The 24,973-nt window shown below is 43.4% G+C and overlaps 1 protein-coding gene across 9 annotated transcripts in view; it reads right to left on the minus strand.

Annotated features, from left to right (window-relative positions):
- Positions 1-499: 499 nt before the first annotated feature.
- R3HDM1 (R3H domain containing 1) overlaps positions 500-24,973 on the minus strand; it is a 459,574-nt gene continuing 435,100 nt past the window's right edge. For all 9 annotated transcript variants that reach the window (XM_086957295.1, XM_086957292.1, XM_086957298.1 and 6 more), the window contains 2 exons: positions 15,929-16,013; positions 500-1,858 (listed from right to left, as the gene is read on the minus strand). In XM_086957295.1, coding sequence (XP_086813421.1) covers positions 1,509-1,858; positions 15,929-16,013 — 435 coding nt within the window. In that variant the 3' untranslated portion in view covers positions 500-1,508. The remainder of the gene's footprint in view (positions 1,859-15,928; positions 16,014-24,973) is intronic.

The raw sequence follows: 24,973 nt of genomic DNA on the forward strand, positions 1-24,973 counted from the left end.
AGTACTGACATTTTTCCTGCTATTAAATGTAAGCAGTTTTGGCTTATGGACAGGGGCTGGAAAAGAGAAGACGCAAGTAAAAACAATAATTTGCAGTTTTATCAATGTCACTGTATGATGAGTCATTTACCCATACCCGCAGGTTACGTGCCAACAGTATATTGCTTGTAATCACATTGTAATGACTTCTCAAATAATAGTTTACCTAGCAAAGAGTCTGCTTCCTGCAAGAGAACACTTACAGAGATGACATCGTCTGCAGGTACACATGTAGAAAGAAGATAAATACACAATTTAAAAAATACAGAAACCTATCTGAATTAGTTGACACTATGGTACATGAAAGAACATTATCCTTTTGAGGCAGAATAGTGAAGAGGTTTTTTGTTGAAACCGATGGTGCTTAAATATATTCTCTATGCACTTGAGTTGAGCTTGGCCAATATAGTCACTGATCTGATTGGTTGGAATGGTTAAAAAAGTGCACTATTGAGTATTATGGATTTGTAAACATTTATTTCTTTTTACCGAAAAGGCCTTCATCACACACATTGTACAGCCTTGCAAATTACACAAATTGGAAACAAAATCCTGTTCATATGATAAATTAATATTTTGTTGCCAGTGATACCACTCCAAAAATGGTGTAAAAATGTGTAAAGACCCAAACTTTTTCCAGCACTAACCTGAAGTCATTATCCTGGAAGAATAAATAAAAGGGAGAAACGTTTCATTTTGTAAAGGTGCAAACTTGCACAATCAATCTGAACAACACATTTAAGGTGTGATATTGAATGAAATGCGTTTTTGTTAGTAGCAAAATGCTTAAGGTTTTCTTTGGTTTCTAAGACATATTCCTGTTCCCCTCTAAATGTTATCACGAAAAATATTTTGATAAAAAATTTTTAGGAACATAATTTATTTACAATTAACATTCACACAGTCTAAATATATTTCACTAAAAAGGACGCATTGACTTTTTGTGTTTTTTTAAACCTCCCTCCTTCAAAAGGAGGTTCACGGGAAAGGAAGAGGAATATCTTACCATGAAAACCCTATGAACGCTTGCAGTTGATCTCATTTTATTGGAAGTGCAACAACTGTATTTCGTCAAACTTTTCCTGAAGTGGATGGGCATGTGCTGGCTACAAAGAGGGGCAGAAGTCGAAAAAAGGGAGTACGGGCATCTGTTTTCTTTTTTCCTTAAAAAATTGTTGTACATTAGAGTTAGGGATTAGATACAAGAGATCAAGAACATGAAACAAACCCATTACAAATGACGCAATTTAACGACACGGTCAATCAAATTATGTTGCATTGGTGGGGATTTAACTGGCATCTTGGACAAAGTGGATTTCATGTTACGACTGATCCATTCTTTTTCACCGGAGAATATACTGTCACATTATAGCACATCTCCACAGGTTCTGTATCCTCAATCCCAAAACCAATAACATGAAGCCAAACTGGGTTACGGGAGCAGGCTGAATGTCCAACAATGCAGAATGCTATTGAGAACTGGCCCTTTCTAAAGTATGAAAATCGTAGTGCTTCCTGCTCGTTCTCAGTCTGAACTTGGAGTTATTTTGTTTCTTTAATGCATTTTGCGCCGACGATATTGAGGGAAACGTTGCCAGAATTGTGTACGTGGAGGCAAAGTCAGCAGAAGGTTTGGAGTGTTCAGTGTTTGCGTTGCTATCTCCACTGCCACAATAGTGATGATGATGTTGCTGTGACTGTGAGTCTCGGAGCCAACGTATCTTGGCACCCACTTTGAATAGTTCACCAAATAGTTTTTCTGCATCTGCACGGCATATTCCTTCTGGGAGCTCTGTGATTTCTAAAACCTTTCCTGAAACTGAAACAAAAATTTGCATTAAAGTTCTTCTCGTATCTCACCATTAAATTGTGATTGCAAACTATTTGATTAAAAGTTTACCTAAAGTGAGAGAATTCCCAACCTCCAGATGTGACAATGGTCTGCACACATTTTTGTAATACTAAAATAATAAGTGATTTGTCCTACTTTCATAAATTACAAATTCCTCAATCATCTTAATTTTGTAAAGGATTTTAAATTGGTAAGTATGAAGAAGGATAATGAATAATTAAGCAATAAGGGGATTTTCTCCCTTTGCAAGATGCCATATGTTAGAACTGGGGGTCTCTAGTTGGCAGAGGTAGGTACCACTGTCCAAATAGGGACCCTTGCTTCTAGTCAGGGTAAGGAGGAAACACTCTTAGATAACCTCTGCTCACCCTCTGGGTAGCTTGGCACGAGCAGTCAATGCTTATCAAAGGCAATGTGTAAAGTATTTGTACCAACACACACAGTAACACAGTTTAGAAAAATGAAGGTATTTTAATCTAAGCTACACAAGACCAAAACGACAAAAATCCAACATACACAGTTCAGGATTATGGTTGCAAAAGAGGTCTTAAGGTTGCGATAAAATAATCCACAGTTGCGTGAAAAGTTCACCGTTACGTCACGTTTAGTCCACAGTACCTTTAAATGTGACACAGTTCCAAAACAGAAGCTAATGCGGTGGAAAACAAGCGATGCGTGACTCCTGAGACCTGGGGGAGATGATGCGGCAACCCAGCTTGATGTAGCGGGCGTGTTGCGGTGACTCCGGTCTGTACGGGGAGGGATGCGATACCTTGTATTGATTCCGGTGCGGAGGTTCTGTAGTGAAAAGCTCGTAAAGGCACGATGCAATGATCTTTAGGGCTGTGACGATCTACGCGGCAACGATGCGCAGTTCAGCAGCGATCCTCCTCCCGCAGCTCCTCAACGCCATGGGTCTGCGACGATGTTCGCAGCGAAGTGATGCGGTCCGCAAGCAAGCGGTGCGATGATCTCACGCAACGACAGGCTCTGCAATGACACTTGCAGGGATGGTAATCTTCCCGCACCGGACTGGCGCGTGCCACAAATGACTTGCAGCAATGGTAATCTTCCCGCACCGGACTGGCGCGTGCCACAAATGAAGGATGCGATGACTCTGGCAGCGGCAATAGGCGCTGCGCCGATCTCGGCCTTCGTAGCGGCGGGAATTTACTCACACTGACGGGGATGCGCTCCGCAAGCGAGCAATGCCATTAAACTTGCAGAAAGTCTTTAAAATCTTGGTTTCCAGCTTCCCAAAACAGGTACAACTTCCAGAGGCACCACAACTGGCCCAAGCACTCTAGGAAGGACAGAACTCTCTCAGCATAGTTCAGGGAAGCTGGGGGTGAAGTCCTTTTGTTCCTGGGACTTTTTAACAGGGAGCCAGCTCTTCTCAGGCCCTTGGAGATTCCTTCAAGCAAGGGGACACAGCACAAAGCAAAGTCCGTCCCCTCTCCTTGGCAGCAAAGCAACAGCAGGTCAGTCCAGCACAGTAGGACAGTCTTCCTTCTTCAGTTTCAGCTTTCTCCTCGGCAGAGGTTCCTTTTTGATTCGAGGATGATCTAATTTTCTGTAGTCAGGGGTCATGTACTTATACCACTAAAAGTCTTTGATCCCTTTGTGCAGGAGGGCTCTGAGCCCCGTCTGAACCAGTTCTGGGTGTCCCTTGAGCACTTTGTTTTCCTGGCCTCTCCTTTCCTTTCAGGGAGAGGGACAGGGTCGTCAGCCGCCCAGCAGGAAGTGGAGCCAGCATTGTGGAAGGCAGGCAGAGCCCTATTCAGGCCCAGGTGCTATCCCCTCCCATCACTCAAGATGCAGATGCAGTCATTCAGCCTAGGGCTGACTCAGCCAGCCTCCTGGGGGCTCCCAGCCTCTGTCACTCTCACACCAGACAGTCAATTCACAAACAGGCCAAGGTACACAGAAAGGTCAGACAAGAGAACAGCAACTTTCTAAAAGAGCTGTTCTCAAACACAGGATTTAAAAACAACCTTTCCTAAAAGATGTGTTATTAAATTCTGAGTTCAGGGATACCAGACGTTTATGTCCTATCTTGCTCCTATGGGAAGATATGCTGGTAGCCACTGTAGCCAGTATTCCCCGTGATAGCCTATGGGGCAAGATAGCCTTGCAATAGTGAAAAACGAAAATGGCTGTAATTCATTACCAGAGCATGTCACCTGCACAAGTACATGCTCTACCTTTCACATACACTGCACCCTGCCCAAGGGGGTACCTTGGGCCTTCCATAGGGGTGACCAATGTGTACAGAAAGGGAAAGGTTAGGCCTGGTCAGTGGGGAAATGGCCAGGAGGACATGGCAATTCACAGACTGCAAACAGGCACTGCAGACAGGCCTGAGACACCATTTTAGGGCTACTCATGTGAGTGGCACAATCAGGGCTGCAGGCCCACTAGTAGCATTTGTTATCACCAGCCCTGGCACACTCAGTGCACTTTACTAGGGACTTCTTGGTGACACAAATATGCTAATCATGGATAACCAATCACAATAATAATTTACACAGGGAGCACTTGCACTTTGACACTGAACAGCAGTGGCAAAGTGCCCAAAGCATCTAAACCAGCTAAAACGAAATCCAGCACAGCATCAAAAATACAGGAGGTAGAGGCAAAAAGTTAGGGGGAAACCACGCCAAAGATGCCAAGTCTAACACCATAATAGATCAGCAATATAACTATATAAAACAAGATTATAGAAAGTGCTTCCTAACACCATCCCCATCAACTCGTGGTTCTAGTTACCCAATCTCAACTAGAATCCATTCATGATACTGTTCCAAATAAAATTCATGATGATCAAGATCCTGATAAAAAATTAATAAAACAGGCTGATACTACATATGTGCCTAATTATGGCGAAGAATCAATCAACTGCTTCATGAGATGAATAATGTGCTGAAGGACACTATCAAAAAGAATGGCAGTGTTTTGAATCCAAAATATGCAAACATTGGATCCCGAGAAAACAGACATAGCCATGAGCAACTGAACAGCTTCATAAGTTGAGCAACACTTGACAGTGCAGGTGGCTTCTAAAGACGGTGGAAAGTTACATCTGGACTTTGTGCACTCATCAACAGTAAAAACAAGTGCTTCATAGTTCTACCCAAAGGGCAAGCTGCTAGATATTGGGAATCAATCTATTTTCTTGGTGGGTACTAGTTGTGACAATCCAGCATTTTCTGTTCACCAAAGCAAGCCAATGACGCATTTTTCAGATTAGAGGATGACTATACCACTCTGCAGGAAATGTCAAGGGAATGTGCTAGCAGTGAAGGAGGTGGATTCTGAGGCAAAGCACAAGTCTAATTTGGCCCATCAGCGCATTTACAGTAAACGTAATACTTCAGCATCTTAGGCCAACGGAATGATGACTGGGTGCTGGAAGCATCCAAAGTCCCAACGAGCTGGATAATTTCATTTATTTCCCTTGAATAATTTCTGGAATACTTGGTAGATACTTTGAACCTAAGAGTCTTCTGATGTGCAAGTACTACATTTATTTCATAAATCAAATTCTAAATGTGTGCTTCCTGCTTATACCTCTGTAATATTTTCTTGCAAGCGAACACACCAGATTCCTTAAATACTTTATCAGCTGTTGATAAAGAACCGAAACAGGAGCATGATCTAACTACTCATTTATTCCATTAACCTTTTTCCCATAGAGCATTGTTTTGCAATAAGTACCAACAAATGTTTAAAGCAACGATCAGAGTTTGATCTCCGAAATCTTTTTGGTTAGATGTGATTGTTAGAGAGCACAACTCCCATCCCCCAATGCTTTCAAAGTGCTGAAAGATCACAGACACACCAGAAATGTCTAAGTTGAAATCAGAGACTCTTGGTCACCAGCACAACACAAAAAGAACATCGTATTCAGAGTTTCAGAAATTAAAGATAATTAACAGAAAAATAAACCGCTAATGAAAATGAATTTCATAGCTGGTCAGACAACAATGAAATGGAGTTGCCAACTCAATGCATTTTTCTAAAACTGCCACCACACACACACACAGACACACCCACCCACACCTCTTTGTTAACAGAGAAATTATCGGGTGTATTCTCTGATTTTCAATGTCATATGTGTACATTCCAATAGGTTCAGCTCATAACAGCACCAACAACATACTATATCCTGCTTCCCTCCTAGTCTCAAAATGCGAGCAATCGGTCACTCAGCACTGTGACCAGACTCTCTCCCTCCTGTGTAGGAGTCACACTGACTGTTCCTACGAAATCCCAGAGAAGCATTTAAATTCACTATAAGGCAGCCATCTTCTCCACAGCACCTGTTTCAGCCTGATTCAGCTGTCCCACACAGAAGAAGATGCGCCAGATGCCAGGGAGAGGAGGGTCCTTCAGCACCAAAATATATTATGCTTTGAAAACCGTGCTGAAGTGTTCATTTGAATCCCACACCATATAAAGCCACAGAGATAGAGGAATTAAGAACGCCTCTTCTTCTGGGATTAGTAGTTTAGATGTATTACACCAAGAGGTTAAATGTTCCTTTATGCATGGGCATAAATCAAGGAATCCAGTCTGCTGGCTTAAGTTATTACAGTGAGTGCACCGCGGTGTGGCGCTAACTGTCTCATGGGCTTTCTTCACTAAGGTACAATCTGACAAGGCCAATAATACTCTCGACATCGCCCATGCAGTTAAATTTACTTTGCACTTCGAGCAGAAGTTGTTTTCACGAAGAAAGCGGACACATTAGTGAGAAAAGGAGGAAGTAAAAGATGCATACATCTCAATGTTTGGTTGTGATCTCACCTCTCCCTGAAGCAAAAGAGACAAAAGAGAAAGCAAATGCAAAAGGCACCAATCACTGTGGAGTTCACATTTCTAGTCAACTGCCTCTAGCATGTCTTACTAGGAATGAGCTCCGACAGTGGACGCAGGCCAAAGCAATATTCCTCAATCATGCACCAAATTCTGGAGCCACGAGCCCGTTCCTGGTTCAGTGCCCAGCTGTACGTGATTGCACGTCCCTGGTCCATTAGAACCAGAGAAGGTTTCAACTAATGCTGCTTGCAAGACCAGTGGCTTATGAATGTGCAGCAAGGGGAAATAGTAACACCACCTTACAAAGATATGCTTTTTTGTGCTTGTAGGGCCCTTAAGATATTGTTCATTTTTATCACTGGTTCTTAATCTGTGGTCAGGGGACCCCAGGGTGTCCGCAAAGCCAACTCAGTGGTTCCAAGACTGCTTAAAATTAAAAATGAAATAATATTAAAATATTAATAAAGTGTATTTAAATAAGGAATCAAAATGTAAAATTAACAATTTTAAAATATTCTATAAATGAGAAGGAATTCTAAATTTGAAACAAACAACTGAATTTCGGAAAGCAGCATCCTTCCCATTCAAATGTAGATTTTTTTCGTATTATCTGTGAATTTAATAAAATATTTTATAATTTGAATATTTGATGGATGTATGACGGAACAGATGACATTACCACACATGCTTTTACTACGTGGCCGTTATCATGCATTACCTTTACCACTCAGGATTTTACCATGCGTATTGTATTGTATCGTAATTGCATTTATATAGCGCTTACTACCACTGACGAGGCGTCAAAGCGCTTTTTCGGTGGGTAGCACGCTACTCCGGGACCCATAGAGGATTAGTGTTGAATTAGTATAGTGAAACATGCAAGTACATTTTAAGTGGTGGATAGGTTAGTCAGTTATTTGGAATGATAGCAGAAGGATAGAGGAGGAGAAAAAAGGTATGTATTTATATAGCGCTTTTTACCCCTGTTGGGGTGTTGAAACATGCTATTCAGGAAGCCCGTAAAGGATAAGTGGTGAATTAATATGGTGAAATATGAAAGTAATTTCAGTGGTGGATATTAGTCAGTTATTTGGAGTGAGAAGGATAGCGGAGGGATAAAAAGGGGAAGAAAGGTTTGCATTCATATAGCACTTGTTACCCCTGATGGATGTTGAAGCGCTTTTCTGGCGAGTAGTACGCCACATCAGTACTCATAAGGATTAGTGTTGAAAATTAGTATAGTAAAATATGAAGTAAATTTGAGTAGTGGATATGTTATTCAGTTATTTGGGCAGAGACGGGTAGGTGGTTTGTATTTATATAGCGCTTGCTACCCCTAATGGGGTTTTGAAGGGCAAGTAGCACGCTACTCTGGAACCCATCTGGAACCCATCAGGATTAGTGTTGAATTAGTATGGTGAAACATGAAAGTAATTTTAGTGGTGGATATGTTAGTCAGTTATTTGGATTGAGAAGGGTTGGGGAGGGGTAGACAAGAGGCAAGAGTTTAGAAAAAAGGTTTGTTTTGGGGGATCGGTATAGTAAAAGAGGTGTAAGATGATGCAAGGAGGGGTAGAGTAGGAGAGAGTGTAGATAGGGTTATTTTGGGGATCATAGTAGTGGTATGGGGTTTGGGGTTAAATGAGAGAGTGGATGTAGAGGATATATTGAGCGAAGTATAGGCTGAGAAGTAGGGAAGTGCTTTGGAAATGCGAAATTAGAAGACCGTAATAAGTATATAGATCCATAAGTACATTGAAAGTATATAGATGCATAATGGAGGTATGTATATTGGGCAGCATTTCTGGCCCTGGTCAGTCTCGAACAGGCTCAAACAGACAACTGCCCCCGTCCTCTGCGCCCTTATCCTCGACGCCCGGGCTGAGACCCCCTAAGCCTGGCCTTTCATAGTGCTACTTGCCAAAAATTCCACCTTTCACAATTCTCCAACACCACAACGTGATGAAGACTCAAACTTAAAGAGCCCATTTGAGAGATCTCTGCCAATTCTCCCTGACTGAACTCCACCAAATATCCCACTATGATGCGACCCAATATGGCTATGATTCCCCAACCTGAAGCTTACGATACCACGACACTCACTCCTTCATTCACGCAGGTACCAATTTGGTTCCTGGAGACCTTCCATGCATCAATTCGAAAGGAGACCACCCACTCTGACCTTGCCTGGTAATGCAATAGGCCGACACATTTTTCTGCACCATGCCTCCACCGACACTCACCATCTGTATTATACCTGTCACAACCCTATTGGAACTCTCACAAAGACCATTTCCTTGCGAGTTCTACAGGGAGATGCCATGATGAAAGATACCACATCCCTTCAATGTTTGCATATCACACCAACTGTTTCCCATTATCTGTGATGAGAATGGATGGAACACCCTCTTTACAAAACATACCGCCCATAAATCTCACTGCTTTCCGTAGTAATCTCCATCACAAACTTCTCACAACCACTCAGAATAAACATCCACCGCCACATTAGCAAATACGTTGCACAAGGTTAACTCGTCTATGGGGTCAATAAAAAACCAAACAAATACGCCATGCTTCACCTGGATCGTTCATGTGCCTCATGTCGGTACTGGAACCCACCGACAACCCCTTCTCACTCCTTACATACTGTACACACCTCCACCCAAAACACCACATTCTTCTAAACCTGCCCATCAAAAATGACATTTTAGACTACGCTGGGTTAACATCAACCCCCAAATGACCTTCGAGCACAAGCGGCAAAAGCTCCCCTTAACGTAAACGATGTAACAAACCTATCCCCCACAGAAAGACAATTTATCCAACGATTTAATAAATGTGTGCACCGACACAACAACATAAAGCTCCCTCCTAGACCCTTGATTCATCAACCACATCACTAAGAACACCACTGGACTCAATTTCTTGGCACTATTCTTCACCCATGAATGCCCCTTCCCTAACCATCATGATAGCTTCCACAGAAGTGACAGCACCATTGTTCTAAGAATCGAACCCTTTCAGGTTCCACTTAACCCGAACGGTAATACATCACAAGGGAAGTACAATAATTTAACATGTCAACACTTTAAACTGGCATCTACTGTGACATGCCGATCACAAAATCTCTGGAGACCAAACTCAGGTCTGTACCCCATAGGTCCACTTGTCGAGCATCATAGGGTAGCCTGTTGAGATGTCACACAAGTCATGCCAGGAAAACCAACTTCTACAATGGAATGTTATGAAAACGTCAGTACATCTTTCAGCATATTAAGGGTCCCCATCCGTACACAGAACATTAAGTCCAAAAGCGCAGCAGATACAATCCTACTTCTTTTGATTTTGTTGTAGTCTAGCCACGAGTACCATACCTTGAGGCTCGCGAAAAAGCAGACCGATCGACAAATGCCCCAAAAAACAATCCTAATTCTGCTGGTTTTATTAAACATAACTATTGAACGCAAAGAGTGCTTATAAAATTTTGTTTATCTCCGGTGTTGCCACCCACTTCCCTGGGAAAGAATCGCATTATTGGTCAGGAGGGTAGAGCGGCTGCAATACACTCAAACCAGGAAAGATTCACGTAATGGCAAAAAAATGTTAAATCGTTACTACTTCTGATCTGGGCCCCCTCCTATCCCTTACCCCTGTTCACCACCACCTCCTCCACCTGTCACCCCCAAAAATACACCTGTCCTGTCCACGCCAGGAGCCACCAACCCACACCTCCATGCTATCTCATGTTTCCCCCCATACTTGGCTCCTGCAACCATTATAAAAGCATAAATGGTAAAGGCACATGCGTGGTAAGGAGATTACAAGTAAATATGAGTATTTTACAGGTAAGTATAAACCCTTTACTTGTAAATATAAATGGGTTACGCTTTCCTGTAAAATACTGACATTTACTTGGTAAAAGCATGCATGCTAAAGGCATATATACATATAAATGTGTATAAATGTGTATATATATATATATATATATATATATATATATATATATATATATATATATATATATATATATATATATATATATATATATATATATATATATATATAATATAGATTACCCTTGCCACCCAAAACCCCTTACCCATCCTAGACCCTTTCAAAACACCTTGCCCCAATATATATATATATATATATATATATATATATATATATAGATATATATATATTCAATACTTCACTAATACTTCTACTTTAAAGGCATATGCCTTTGAAAAATCCGGCATGGCAAAGGTAATGCATGGTAGCGGCACCAGTGTTGTTCCAGCTGTGTTGTAAAAGTAAGGGCCACGTTGTAATAGCCGTTTTCCTTGTTTGATGAATGGTTGTTTTTGTATTTTTTCTGCATCGTTTGGTGATTATCAAAAATGCCTAGGCTCGGGCCCTTGGCTTCCAGTAATTACTGAGTGTCCCCAGATTCCAATGATGATTCAGTTGGGTCTATGGGTTCCAGTAATGATTAGGTATGGTGCCCAAAAGGCAAATTGTTATGAACCACTGATTTAGACGATAGAATGTTGCACTAAGAACAAGGACCTCTACACTTTGGTAGTCACATGTTTCCCTAAACTGAAATGCTATTGCTCAAGGAGGCAAAGGTTATCAGTAATAGGCCACACTCTAAAATACACATCAAGGCCTCTGGGGAAAAAATACAGGAGTTTCAATGACATTCCCATGATCACCTACAGGAATGCCTATGCTGGTGGCAATGAATGCTTATCTGAAGTGTGAAGACACATCCTCCTTTATGGACCAGGTAGCCAAATGTCTTTATATATATGCCAGTAAAGTACATCAGCCTACAGGTCTCTTGCGTGGGCAAATTTATCCCAATGTCATACATGCCAGTCGACCTGATTCAGACAAGCCTCTCCTTCAATAGAAGTCAATGGGAGAGATACATTATCCTAATTACTTTTTTAAATCTCACACTTTCATCTTCTAAAATAATGGCATGCATGCAATATGGAGCAATAGGGGCAACAACTGTGGCAGTTAACTGCTATGCCTCCTCCTTCCCAGATTATGCCTACCTAGGAGCAGTACACTTTTATGATGTGGCTGAACAGAAGCCATTAATGTACTTGGATCTCATTAACTCCTAAATCAGTGGCATTAACACTGGTCTCTTCATGTATGGGTAAGTAACGTCAAGATCCTAATCCTCTCTCCAACCAGTAAAGCGTTTTCAAGGTGAGTGCTTTTTTCACAGCAGTTCTCTGTCAACGGTTTCCTTTTACTTGGGCTTGGCCTCCTAGTTAAGAAGCAAATGTTTCCGAGGCAATACCAATCCTGTGCCTCAGTCCTCAAAATAAGCTAATACTGGCATCCCTGGAGCTAAGCAAAACTTCTCAGCTCCACACCATGGGGCTCCAATCCATCCAGGAAGATGATTAAGGTTTCATTCACTACCAATATTGAAGCAAGATAAGATTCTCTCACTAGTACACAAGGATGTTTCTACAGTTACCACAGACACTTCTTTCCACTCAGTGGCTTAAACTTAGACAGGAAGTTGAGATTTTTAATTGTAAAATCAATGCAACATATTAGGCATTTACAAATGGGGGAATGTTAGAACTTTCTTGTAACGAAAAAGATTGGAGGGCTGTATGGGCGAATCCCAGTGCATGGCAGCTGAAAGCAGAGTCGCACTGCACATTTGTCTGTCCTGTGTATTTTTAACAATAGACTCAAGGACTACACTCGAGGTGCATTTTGCTACATTATTTGTTTTTGTCCAATGCTTTTTAAACAGGGTCGCACTCAAAATTTACCCTAACCCATATTTAATGAAGTCGATTGCCCCCACATGCCAACTATAACTAGGATGATATTACGATGGCATCAGACTGCGGTTCAAGAGAAGAGTTCTTTTTACCTCAGCCGATGTCTAAACTGTAAAGCTAAATGACAGTGAGTAAGAGTGCGTAAACATAATGCTAAAGAAAACAGGCGACAGATCTGATTCATGTAATCAGTTGAAAGATAGGAAAGAAAATGAATAACAATTTTTGCTACGAAAGGAAGAAATCAACACCAGAGGCAGACTGCAAATTCCTAAACAATGGAAGAGTACCAGAACACCTGCTTGTCAATTGTATTGAATGCTGCCAACAAATCCAAAAGGAGCAGTGCAGCAGCACTTCAACATTGGACAATGCATGCGCATCAAAGTTGCAACAAATGCCTCAAAGAAAAAAAAGTTTTTAGTTAACTTGGGAGTTATTTAATCTGAGAGAAGCATAAAGCAGGTGGCAAAGAATTTTAAACTCTATTTAAAGATTTCATTTAAGAATAACTTAGAGCAAAAAATAGGAATTGTACACAGAATACACCAGTGATACATTGAAACACTAATGAAAAAATTAAGAAAAAAAAATATGAGCTAAAAAAGACCAGAAAAATACAGAAAAGGATTTTGTAATACACATGTATGATCAGAAACAATGAAAATCTAAGGCCTCAATCGCCCCAGCCTATGAAAAAGAAGGATTCCGAGTTGTAACCAGAAAACAAAACACTGAATGAAAGGCAAAGTGCAACCAGAGAACTATTCCATGGTTGGTGCAGTTGCAGAATAAAACTGGCATTTGGTCAGAGCATTTATGATTCTTCGACTTCCAGCAAAACAGTACATAGCCGGAGCATAGTGGCAAGATAATTTTGGGTTAAGAAAACATTACTGCTTTCAGGTTTTGAGTGTTAACCTATTTCGGTCTGTTAAACGTCAATGAAATAGGAATATTGTGATTACCAGCTGAAATTTTAAAAAACGGGTATAAGAAAATAGGTTTTTATTAGGTGGGGAGGATGGGAGTCCTTCCCAAGTAATAAGTACAAAACCTTGTGAGGTCCAATCATGTCCAATACTCCCCTACCTTTTGGCTAAGCCTGCACTATAGAAATACCATACACATACATACACTAGTTGAAAAGGCCACGTTATATTGCATGCGTTTACATCGCATACAATTACAACGACTTGCTGTAGGGGGGGCGATGGATTTGGAATAGTATTTACTATTCCAACACCAGTCTATTTAACAGTAGGGAAGGTGTTGAATTTTAAATTCAACACTTTCTGCTCCCTACAGCAAGTCGTTGCAATGACCTGCGTTGTAATGGTATGCGATGTAATAACGCAGTTGTTGTAATGACATGCGTAGTAAAAGATGTTTACCTCACAAGTTCAATAACACAACCGAGGCACAGCATCCTTTAAGAGGGAAACTAAGATCTTCCTAATGAGTAAGTTCCTTCCATAGGCTTGGCTCAGGACTATAGAATACATGAACAAGGACTGAAACTAAAAAGTTGCACAAGAAACAGATACTTGGGACTTATTGATTCTATTGCACATTATATTTAGCTAGCTGCAAAATCTATGTCATACCCTATATATATTTTACTGTATAACTAATAATGTATAATATCAGTCTATTGCTGTATATGTACCTACCTCATAACATTGTGAAAATCTACTTGAAAAATACAAAAAAGAAAAATACTTGTCTATAACTACCTCATGTTACATGAAGAGCTCTGATACCTAAGTGTCTTGTTTGCGCTATAGAAATCTCTTAAAATAAAAATAAATAAATACAAATAAATAAATCCTTGGCAGCTATGGCACCGGACAGGATTACCTTTAGGAAAAGGATTTAGCAGTTATAAAGTCAAACATAAAAATCCTACAAACAATTGTAAAAATCATAAAAAATGTAACAAGAAAGATGGTCAAACTATTATCAAAATTCAATCGGTCAAACTAGAGATATTCATTTTTTAAGTTTTTGTGCAAAAGGCATTAGGAAAAAGCACTAAGAAAAAAAGCCCCCCATAAAAGTCGCTGTTCGTGGTTGACCAGAACAAAGCCACAATTATGTCAGATGTAGAAATCCTGAGTGAGAGAATTGGTTCGATGTGCCTGCTTGTAATAAATATGCACAGGCTGGACAAGCTACATTGGTTTGTACTAAGACGGTCTAAACAAAAATTTCAACATTGTCTCCCCCCCCCCCCCCAAGGGAATTTTCCTATATCCTACTAAGTGTTCTGGACCCTAACATCAAAGATTTGAATGACCGACGCTTATTAGATCTTATGCTTACTTTAGCCAGTAAAATTGTGCTAAATAAGTGGAAAAATTCCAAAGAAGTCTCCTTTAGTATGTGGCAAGAATGGTTATCCTTCCTCAGAGGAGCTGACAACGTTTCACTTCACGCTTCTCCCTGGCACAAATCACACAGAAAGCTATGGAAATCCCTTGACACCTTTTCCTTCTCATACGACCCTCTGTGAAAATGGACTCACACTCACCACAAGGTAAAGCTTATTGAACGCCATATCTGCTGTGTTACACAGTAATGTATTGTACTTTCTACTATTACAACTGTGAAACTGTACTTGCATGACACCCCTGTACTGCATTGTATTTTCCACAATTACTCGGGTGTAACTGTACTTGATTGTCCACTTGTATGTCACTACAGCTTCACTGCGACTCCCATAGTAAGGCACTTGAGTAATCTGTTTTGTTGTTTTCTATTTACTTTGTATTATTGTGTATCTATTTACTTTGTATTATTGTATATATCATTATGTTTATTAATTATTTAATTTTTTTGAAAATTCAATAAAAATTATTTGAAATTTAAAAAAAAAGGTCATTGTTCATGTATCACTGATGTGACTGCAGATATAGGATACTGAAAAATGATCACTTGAGAAAAATAAAATTATGTTAATGCACTATATTACTGAGATTGTGTTAGCCTCCATCAGAAAACTATACTGGACGATGAAATGACTGGATCTTAAACATTTAACATCTGGTAAACAGAAGCCACCTACCATTTCCTTATAAGATGCATTTGATATGAATTGTTAAAAGAGCCAACAAATGAGTAAAAGAACAATCATATCACTGCATTGGTATAGTTGGAAAATAACAGGGAGTTACACATTTGACAGTAATTACATTTAATATTGCTTTCTTATTTTATACTATGCATGACTGTCTCCTCACATTGGAACTTTATCATATATCCTGTCTGTACCAAGTTTGAAGCCAACCAGATTCACTTCTTGACAAACTTCAACATAACACATTACAAGGCAAATTTGAAATTTTTATTGCTACATGATTTAATTGCTGTATCGTCAGAACATTACAAAGGTAACTACAATACATACCTTGTTCTCCAGCTCCAAGATCAGTTGAGGCCGCTTTTCTGGCAGGCCTTTTCCCTCTACCTCCATGCCGGTTTCCAGGGGGACCCTGTAGAGTCAGAAAAGCATAACAAACTTAAATGAAGTTAAGAGTCCACCATTTAAAATAATGATATAAACTAATTTCATTCACAATGCATTGCACTCCATCATCACATTTTAACAAAGCTTAATAGTCAAACAGATGATAAAAAAGTATTTTCATTTCCACTGATGTGATGTGTTTGCTTTTGCACTCAAGAACATTCAGTTAGTTCCCATAATTGCTGGATAAGGAAACGATCACATTTATCCCAAAGAAAAGCATGTTTGTTTTGAAATCAAGAACTGTAATTGGTTGATTTATCTGAAAGATAAGTTTGTCTACTGGTGATCTGAAAGCATAGTGTTTGACATGAATATGGACGGTTGCCTGGAAATAGCCTTGTATGAATAAAAGTGAAAACAGCAAACAATACAATAACTAAGTACTTAGAAGAAATAATGCCTACCTTTGCCCAAGAGGTCTCTAACACTTGCTTAACACCATCAGTGCTGCAGCAAATCCCCCTCTGTGCTGGCTCTCATTTATTCCCATTGTTGATGACAAGCTCAGCTCGTCATGAGCACACAAGCAGTGTACTGTATGACTCGCTCAGCTCGTCATGAGCATCGAAGGGGTTAAGGAATAGGAGGGTACTGTCTGGTGAACCCACTAAAAGTGTTAGGTTCTTACATGTCCCTGTATTACTAAGGTATTTACGACCACCAAGGTGTAAATGCACAAGTTATTTACCTTCGGTAACGATATATCTATAAGAAACATTACTAGTGATAGATTCCTTACCTTAGAATTACCCCCAGGCGTCAGACTGGATCTGGAAAGATTTTCGTCAGCAGGACCCCTGCGCGTCGGTAGGCGACGTCGTGCGGCTCCGCGTGCGTTGTTGGCGCTGGGATGACGTTGCTGGAGCTACTTAGACGCGCCCACATAAGCTGATGTCAGTTCTGTACATGACTTTCCGTGCCAGGAACGCAGAGCAATGCAGGAAACTTTACACTGGTGCCATGAAACTAGGGCCCTTAGAGGATGACCGTAACCCTAGAAATCAGTTTGTAGAATGGGGAGGATGGGTAGGCGGGAAGGAATCTATCACTACTAATGTTTCTTACAGATATATCGTTACCGAAGGTAAATAACTTGTGCATCTGAATGGAACACGTTGTGATAAGATTCCTTACCTTAGAATAGATACCCCAGCAATACCAACACTGGTGGTGGGTCTGCAAACCAAGATCACACCAGAAACTCCTGGAGAACAGATTGGCCAAAGAAGCCGTCTCTCGGACTTGGCTGTCCAGGCAGTAGTGCTTGGTAAACGTGTGCAGTGAAGCCCACGTAGGTACCTGACAGATGTCCTGCAAGGGAACTCCTCGTCCCAGAGCAGTAGTGGCTGCTGACGCCCTGGTAGAGTGGGCGCGCAACACCATCAGAGGCTCCTTTTTAGCCAAGGAGTAACAAGCCTTTATGCACAGAACGACTAACCTAGAGATGGTCAGTTTGTGCACAGCCCAACCTTTCTTGGCGCCCATGTAGCCAACAAAGAGCTATTCATCCACCCGAAACCGTTCTGTGCGGCTCAGATAGAAAGAGAGTGAACGTTTTGGGGCCAGACGGTGGAGCCTCTCTTCCTCTTTAGAGGGATGCGGAAAGAAGGTGGGAAAAGTCATGGTCTGCCGATGTGGAAGGCAGTAACCACTTTTGGCAGAAAAGAAGGACGAGTCCTTAGAACAACTTTGTCCGGATGGACAGAGAGAAAGGGAAGTGATGGCAACAAGGAAATCAGTCTTTAGAGTGAGAAGACAAAGAGGACAATTATGAAGTGGCTCGAAGGGAGTGCACATCAGAAAGGTTAGTACAAGATTCAAGTCCCACTGAGGCATCACGAAAGGAACAGGAGGAAACCTGTGTGTGATGCCATTCAAGAATCAATTTATAACAGGGGACTTGAAAAAGGAAGGCTGGCTGGAAGCCTTAAAAAGGCGGAAATAGCCGAGAGATAGCCTTTGATAGTGCCCAGAGCAGAGCCCTGCTGGACCATAGAAAGAAGGAAAAGAAGGACCTCTGAAAGAGGGGCAGAAAGGGGATCCACAGCCTTTGCTTTGCACCATGCCACAAACGTATTCCACCTGCAGGCGTATACTGTCTTAGTGGAGGGACGCCTGGCAGCCAAGATAACATTACAGACTTCGGGGGGGGGGGTAGGTCGAAAGACGTCAACTGGGGCTGCTCAATCTCCATGCAAGGAGGTGAGGCTGGACAGGTTTGTGTGGGGGACCTTTCCCTGCTGCTGCAACGGATACTCCCGAAGAGGCAGACGGATCGGGGGATCGATGCTCATACTTAGTAGCTCTGGATACCATACCCTTCAAGCCCAGTCCGGAGCCATAAGAATAACTTGGGCCTGGTCGCGCCTGATCTTCTTCAATACTCTGGGCAGAAGTGGTATTGGCGGGAAAGGCGTACAACAGACCGCAACTCCACTCGCAACAAAAAGCGTCGCCGAGCGAGTGCCGCCTTGGAAATTCCAATGCGCAGAACTGATGACATTATGCGTTCTCTTCAGTGGCGAATAGATCTAACCAAGGCTCTCCCCACTGCCGAAAGAGACATTGCGCCACGTCCGAGTTCAGACGCCATTCGAGATCTATCATGCACCAACGGCTGAGTTTGTCCGCCCTGGCGTTCAGAGAACCTGCCAGGTGTTGAACCACCAATGTTCCGGTTGGGGAAGGGAGAGGGATCTGCCATTGACTCAATCGCGATTCGAAAGCCACTACTGCAATTGATGTGCAGTGCCCTCCAAGATCTGGACGTGATCGGATAGGTTGCCCTGATGCTCTGCCCACTGGAACTTCAGCTCCCAGAGACCGCATATGCCATCTGGCATTATTGACTAGCAGGATGCAGGAAGCCATCAAGCCCAGCGGCTGAAGGGTCTTCCTGACCGAAACCCGGGACAGAGGCTAAAAGATCGGAATCATAGCCTGAATGTCCCGGATTCGCTGTTCTGGAGGATAAACCCGAAACCGCACCGAGTGCAGAACCGCTCCGATGAAAAGGAGATTCTGCGAGGAAATCAGGTGCGACTTCAGCACATTGATGGAGAACACCAGCAAATGCCGGAGGTCGGCCGTAGTCTGGAGGTGGGTGATAACTGCCTGGGGCGAACCCGCCTTCAACAGCCAGTCGTCCAGATAGGGGAAGAATGAAACCCCCTGATCTGGACATGGCTGGGGGGTTGTCTCGAAGGGGAAGGAGTAGGCCCTTCGTACAATTTGCAGAACCCACTTGTCCGAAGTGATGTTGCACCAGTGGTGGAGATGATGGCGTATGCGTTCACCCACTGGCGTCTGATGGGCCTGGAAGGTCGCACTAGGAAGACTTAGAAGCGGATGCTGCGGGGGTGGAGGTGGACTGGCCGGCCCGCTGGCCCCCTGAACCATCTCGGCGGTTCCCACGTCCGTGGCTACGCTGAGGTTGTTGCTGCTGTGGCCTGTGGCTCTGCGCCCCTTTCATGGCCTCGAAAGGAACAAAAAGCAGAAGGCGGAGGAGGCAGAGCAGCCGACAGGCCCAATGACTTGGCCATAGCCACAGAGTCCTTGAAGTGCTCCAACGCACTGTCTGCCTTGTTGGCAAAAAGGCGAATGCCATCAAAGGGCATGTCCGTCAAGGTGTTCTGGACATCCCCTGAGAAGCCAGTTGTCCTCAACCAGGCGTAGCGCCTAAGCGCCACTGTCCTGGAAATCGACCTGCCCAGTGAGTCAGCAGCATCCAGCCCACAACATATAGTGAACTTCGCTGCATCTCTCCCGGCCACAATCGCCTGGGAAATAACTGCCTGGGCCTCCTTCTGGCAGTTGGGTAGCACCTGCGCAACCGTGTCCCACAGAGAGTGGGTATGACGGCCCAAGAGGCATGCGGTGTTCACCGACCGAGGCCCTCAGCTGGCAGATGAAAACAGCTTCTTGCCAAGCTGATCCAGCTTCTTGGATTCCCTATCCAGAGGTGCGGTAAGGAACGCACTCTGGGAAGCTGAGGCTTGGACAACCAAGCTCTCCGGGGTGGGGAGTTGGGTAAGGAAGAGTGGGTCGCTTGGAGCCGGGCGATGGTGTCGGGCCAAGTTCCTATCCTCAGGAGCCCCTGTGTTGGGCCTGGACCAGGTGCCCAAAATAACGTGTCAGTGCTTTGTTAAAAAGGCAGCAAGGGCTCCCAAGAGGTTGCTGCCGGTTGGAGCACTTCTGTCAGGTGGTTAGTCCTGACGGCCACCGTAGGGAGTTCGAGGTGGAGAGCCTGGCCTGCCCTACGCAACACCAATGCGTAACTGGCTCCCTCCTCCCTAGACACAGTAGGAGGAGACAGCATGCCAGGGTCAGGTGAGGTGTCAAGACCACTGGCTTCCCTTAAATCCTCAACCCAGTCTGCATCATCAGCACAGTCCTGTGCTAGAGAGTTCTCAGACCCCTCCCAGTCCTCCCCTTCCTCCTTAGTCTGTGGGACAGGCTCAAAAAAAGGAGGACTGACATAGGGCACAAAAGGCCCCATTGGCGTCGGGTGGCATCGATCCGGCACCGTGTCCGGGCTGAACCTGGGAACAATGTCGTCCAGAGGAGCGGGCGACGTCGGAAGCGGTGCCAGGGAGATTGGTGCCAGTGGAGGTGTCACAAGGTCAACTGGCATCGATCAGGGTCCGATCACGGATCCCTGGGGGACCTGCGGCACCGGAGCCGCCGGCGATACCGGGCCGGAGCTACCGGAGATGGTAAAGCAAGATCCCCCGTCGGGCCCGCAGGCGCACTGGCAGAGCCAGACGGCCCAAAGAGTCGGGCCATGGCAGCAAGAAACTCTTGCACCTGAGCAGGCATCGCCCCCGAACCCGGAAAGGGGGTAGACTGGAGGCGGCGTCGCCGGCTCCGCTGGAGCAGCGGGGATGGCACCGCCCACACCCTCAGCTGGGTCGCGCGAGGGGAAGTCGAAGAGTGACAATACTTCTTGGATTTCTTCTTGGAATGCACCTGACCCAGAGTGCGAAGATTTAGATCCCGAAGAATGGTGATGACGACTACGTGACCGGTCCCTCAATCTCCCATGGGACCGGGACCTCGACCGGCGTGGACCCGACTGCCGGACTTCAAGCAACCTTCGGGATGCCCCCGCAAAGTTTTCGGCGCCATGGCCCAGCAGTCGGGGCACGATTTGGGGTTGTGGTCGCGTCCCACGCAGTAGAGACAAACGCAGTGGGGATCCGTCACAAACATCATGCAATGACAGTCCCCACGGTTCATGAAACCAGGCATACCTACGACACCAGGAGTCGATCGACTCGAAAAGATGAGGTAAAAGGCCTTGAAAAGCTCAGTCAAAAAGTGACTGAGGTTACTAGCTTTTACTGGATCTGTGCTTGCTGGAGCCGAAAAATATAGAACTGACGTCAGCGCGCGTGGGTGCCTCCAAGTAGCTCCAGTGATGTCATCCCGGCACCAACGACGCACGCGGAGCCGCACGACGACGCCTGTCGACGAGCAGGGGTACTGCTGACAAAAAAACGTTCCGAATCCAGTCTGACGCCTGGGGATAATTCTAAGGTAAGGAATCTATCACTACGTGTTTCTTTCAGATACAAGAACTTCTGAAAAAATAGCAGCATTTCAACTAAAAATAATTTAACCATACAAACCCAGGGAACTTTATATTGATCATTTTTTAACTTAAAATACAGATAAATCACTGTTTCAACATGACTCAAAAATATAAGACAATATGTTAAAAATAATCTTTTTTATACTACAAAAACTAGGAAGAGTTAAAGAGGCATGCCTCACACTACTGAATGGTTCATTGAAAATGTGGTAAAGGAGTTTCATATGATAGTATTATGATAGCCTGCTAATATTTTACACATTTATTATGGAGAAAAAAACAAATAGATATTGTTAAACCCTGATATCAGTCAATGTTGCTAGTAATAGCATAATAAACTTCGGCACACATTTTGGTGACCTTTTTAAGTCAACCAACTTGCCACCTTGAGTAAAAGACTAAGGGCCTAATTACGATGCCGGTGGACCGACTTCCGCGATCCTGTCTGAGGCGGTCCGATCACCGCAGTCTTTTTGGAAGCAGTCGGTTTGACCACCGGATTCCAACAGTATTTCTCCGACCGCCTATATGGAGAACATCATCATTCATAGAGTAGCACGGGGATCTCCAACAGTTGCCCGGATTACGATGTGGGTTTTCAACAAACCGACCGTGGCTTTCAGACCACCTGCCTCGAGTCATCGGAAACAATGGATTAGGGATGCATACTCACGCAAAGTAGCTTCTCACTGACAGTCTGCGGCGTGGACCCCTTCCTTCAATTCCCCCCTACAGCTAACCCCAAAAGACTACAAATCTGTGATGCTTACCCAGGCACCATACGCAAACCAACTGCGGATTTGTGGGAGACATTAGTCCCCCACAGGACTCACAAGACTTGAAACCGGAGGACATTGAGGAAGAGCAAAAAAGGGCACACTGCTTCGTTGATGAAAAAATGTCAAGCAGGCCGAAAAACAGCCGGAGAGACTGCAGTGCAGATCAGCATTGTAGCACGGAAAAGAAGGAACTGACGTTAGTGCGTCTGGTTTATAAGAATCCGTTGGAGTCACATTGGGAGAAGACATCACTCTACGTCCTCCAGCAACTTGCAGAGGTACTGCTGGACACGTTTCCAGATCCATTCTGGCATATGGGGAGGATTTTAAGATAAGGAACCCGTGGCTAGATGTCTCTAGCAGATATTGCTCTGATGTAACCAGGAATGCAAAATGCAAAATGTAGCTGCAAGAATGGTTATATAGTTCTGGTCAAAAAGCACCTCAACATTACCCAGTGCTCAGAAATCGTGTGGTCACAGAGTAGAACAAGCATTTTCAATGCAATAGGTCTCGCATTTACTAGAGTTTAAGCTATTGGCATAGTAAATGAAAATGCCTTTTATTTAGGTTTTAAAAATGAAAACAAAAATAAAAGGCATTGTCATTTATAATGTCAATAGCTCAAACTTGCGTAAATGCAAGACCTGTTACATTGCAAATGCTTGTTTTTTGTAGGCACCTAAAGATCAAGTGATTTGCCCAGAATTACAGGATGTTGAGCAGACGCCGAGACTCGAACCTGGTTTCCTAGCTGCAAAGTCGGCAGCTCTGGTCCTTACGCAACATCCTCTCTTTAATGTCTTAAGTGAGATTACATCCTATAAAAGGGCATACAAATTTGAGAGATTTGGCTATGCTTCCCTTTCTTCTTAGCAAGAGTGTAAAACATTGAAAAAGGGTGCACAATGTACAGCCAAGAACTCTGCTTATATATTTTCATGTTCACTTGTGAACGACAAAAAAGTACGACTATTCTCCCTGCTATAAAGTGAATAATCTTTTCTAGTAGATGGTGTGGGCCGTAAAGGAAGCACGCGCCTATATTAAAAGGTTCACGGTCTAGTGTTTGAAATAACCATAGCGCATGTGCTGTTATGAAGTGTTGTTGCGTTCCAAATGGAAATTTAGGCTGACGTCATCACGCAGAGTAGATCGCATATTACCCTGGTCTGTTCTACATGCGAAATTTAATACCCGATTAGTGTTGGGATTTGGAAAACAACATTAACTGGAGACATAACTCATCGCAATCATGGTATGTATGCTATCTCTGTGACATTGCGTTTTAAAGCGCTGCATTGTTTTAAAACATGACGAGGTCATGCTCATTTCCACGTGGTGTAGTGCAATGTACACAGAGTCACCACACCTACCTCTTGTTTCGCTGCAGTCATGCTCTTCTGTAGCTGTGCTGGTTGCTGCCTCCTTAGCTTTCGGAAAAGCTCCAATGTATTTTGTGCAGCTACTTAGAACTCTGTAGTGGTATCTCGCTGTGTTTCCTTAAGATTGGGATGTCTTGTGCCACAACTTCCGTACAACTTTGAGAGAGGATGTGGCACTATGGCCTGAGTTGCCGACTTTGGAAGTCGGGAGACCTATGTTATGGACTCAGCGTTGGCTCAACGTTCCGTGCTTCTGTAAAATCACTTAATCTCAACGTGCCTAAAGGAATAAAAAACAAGCGCTGAACACAAGCGCGGCCCGCGGCCGCGAAAGTTAACAGACTACTCGTGCATGCAGAGCTTTTGTCTTGCGAAAGCGAGCAGCAAGGTGCGATAATTACAAACGGATGGTGCTGCTGCTCGCTCCCGCAAGGCAAACGCTCTGCATGCAGGAGTACTCATTGGAAACAGTGTAAAACATGCACGAGTTTCCAAGAAAGTACAGTGCGATGCCAAGAGGTCCCTCCTAAGCAGCGTTTGCACGCTGCATAGGCAAGACCTAAAAAAAACTACGCTCCAACATTTTCTTCCCTTTTGCCTTGTTCTTAGGTACCCAATCCAATGGATGTTCACCGCACCTCCAGGGTGGATTTCCTGAGCATACAATATGGCCATTGGGTTAATCGCTGCTCATCTGCTGTTCCACCTGACCCGTCAGAGTGTACACACTCACTGGCTTTCAAATTCGGTTCCTGTAGTTTGCGCTCTCTCTAAACCTGTGCACACTTATCTAGCATATGAAATTGTTGGTCATGTAATGGTTCCTCTGTGTCTATCCATGTTGAACTCCTCAGAACATATACTACAATTGGGTGTATAGTCTTGTTTGCCAAGAATTTCCCCCTGCTGCTATGGGTAGACTTGATAATTCTGATTACACAGTCCCTTTTCCTAAGGGTTGCTCCTGGGCGGACTCCATACAGATGATGCAAAATTCTACCGAAAGATATTCTTCCTCACATCCAATACCTTATTCCATTATTTAAACCAGGCTATGAAGACCACGCCAAAGGACAGGTATTTCACATGCACACAAAATCACACCTTTAACACAATATTCTTCTATACCCTCTGCACTGCAATATTTTTTGATCAGTCTCTAACA

This window comes from Lissotriton vulgaris, chromosome 2_1, assembly GCF_964263255.1.
Source record: "Lissotriton vulgaris chromosome 2_1, aLisVul1.2, whole genome shotgun sequence".
Taxonomy (NCBI): Eukaryota; Metazoa; Chordata; class Amphibia; order Caudata; family Salamandridae; genus Lissotriton; species Lissotriton vulgaris.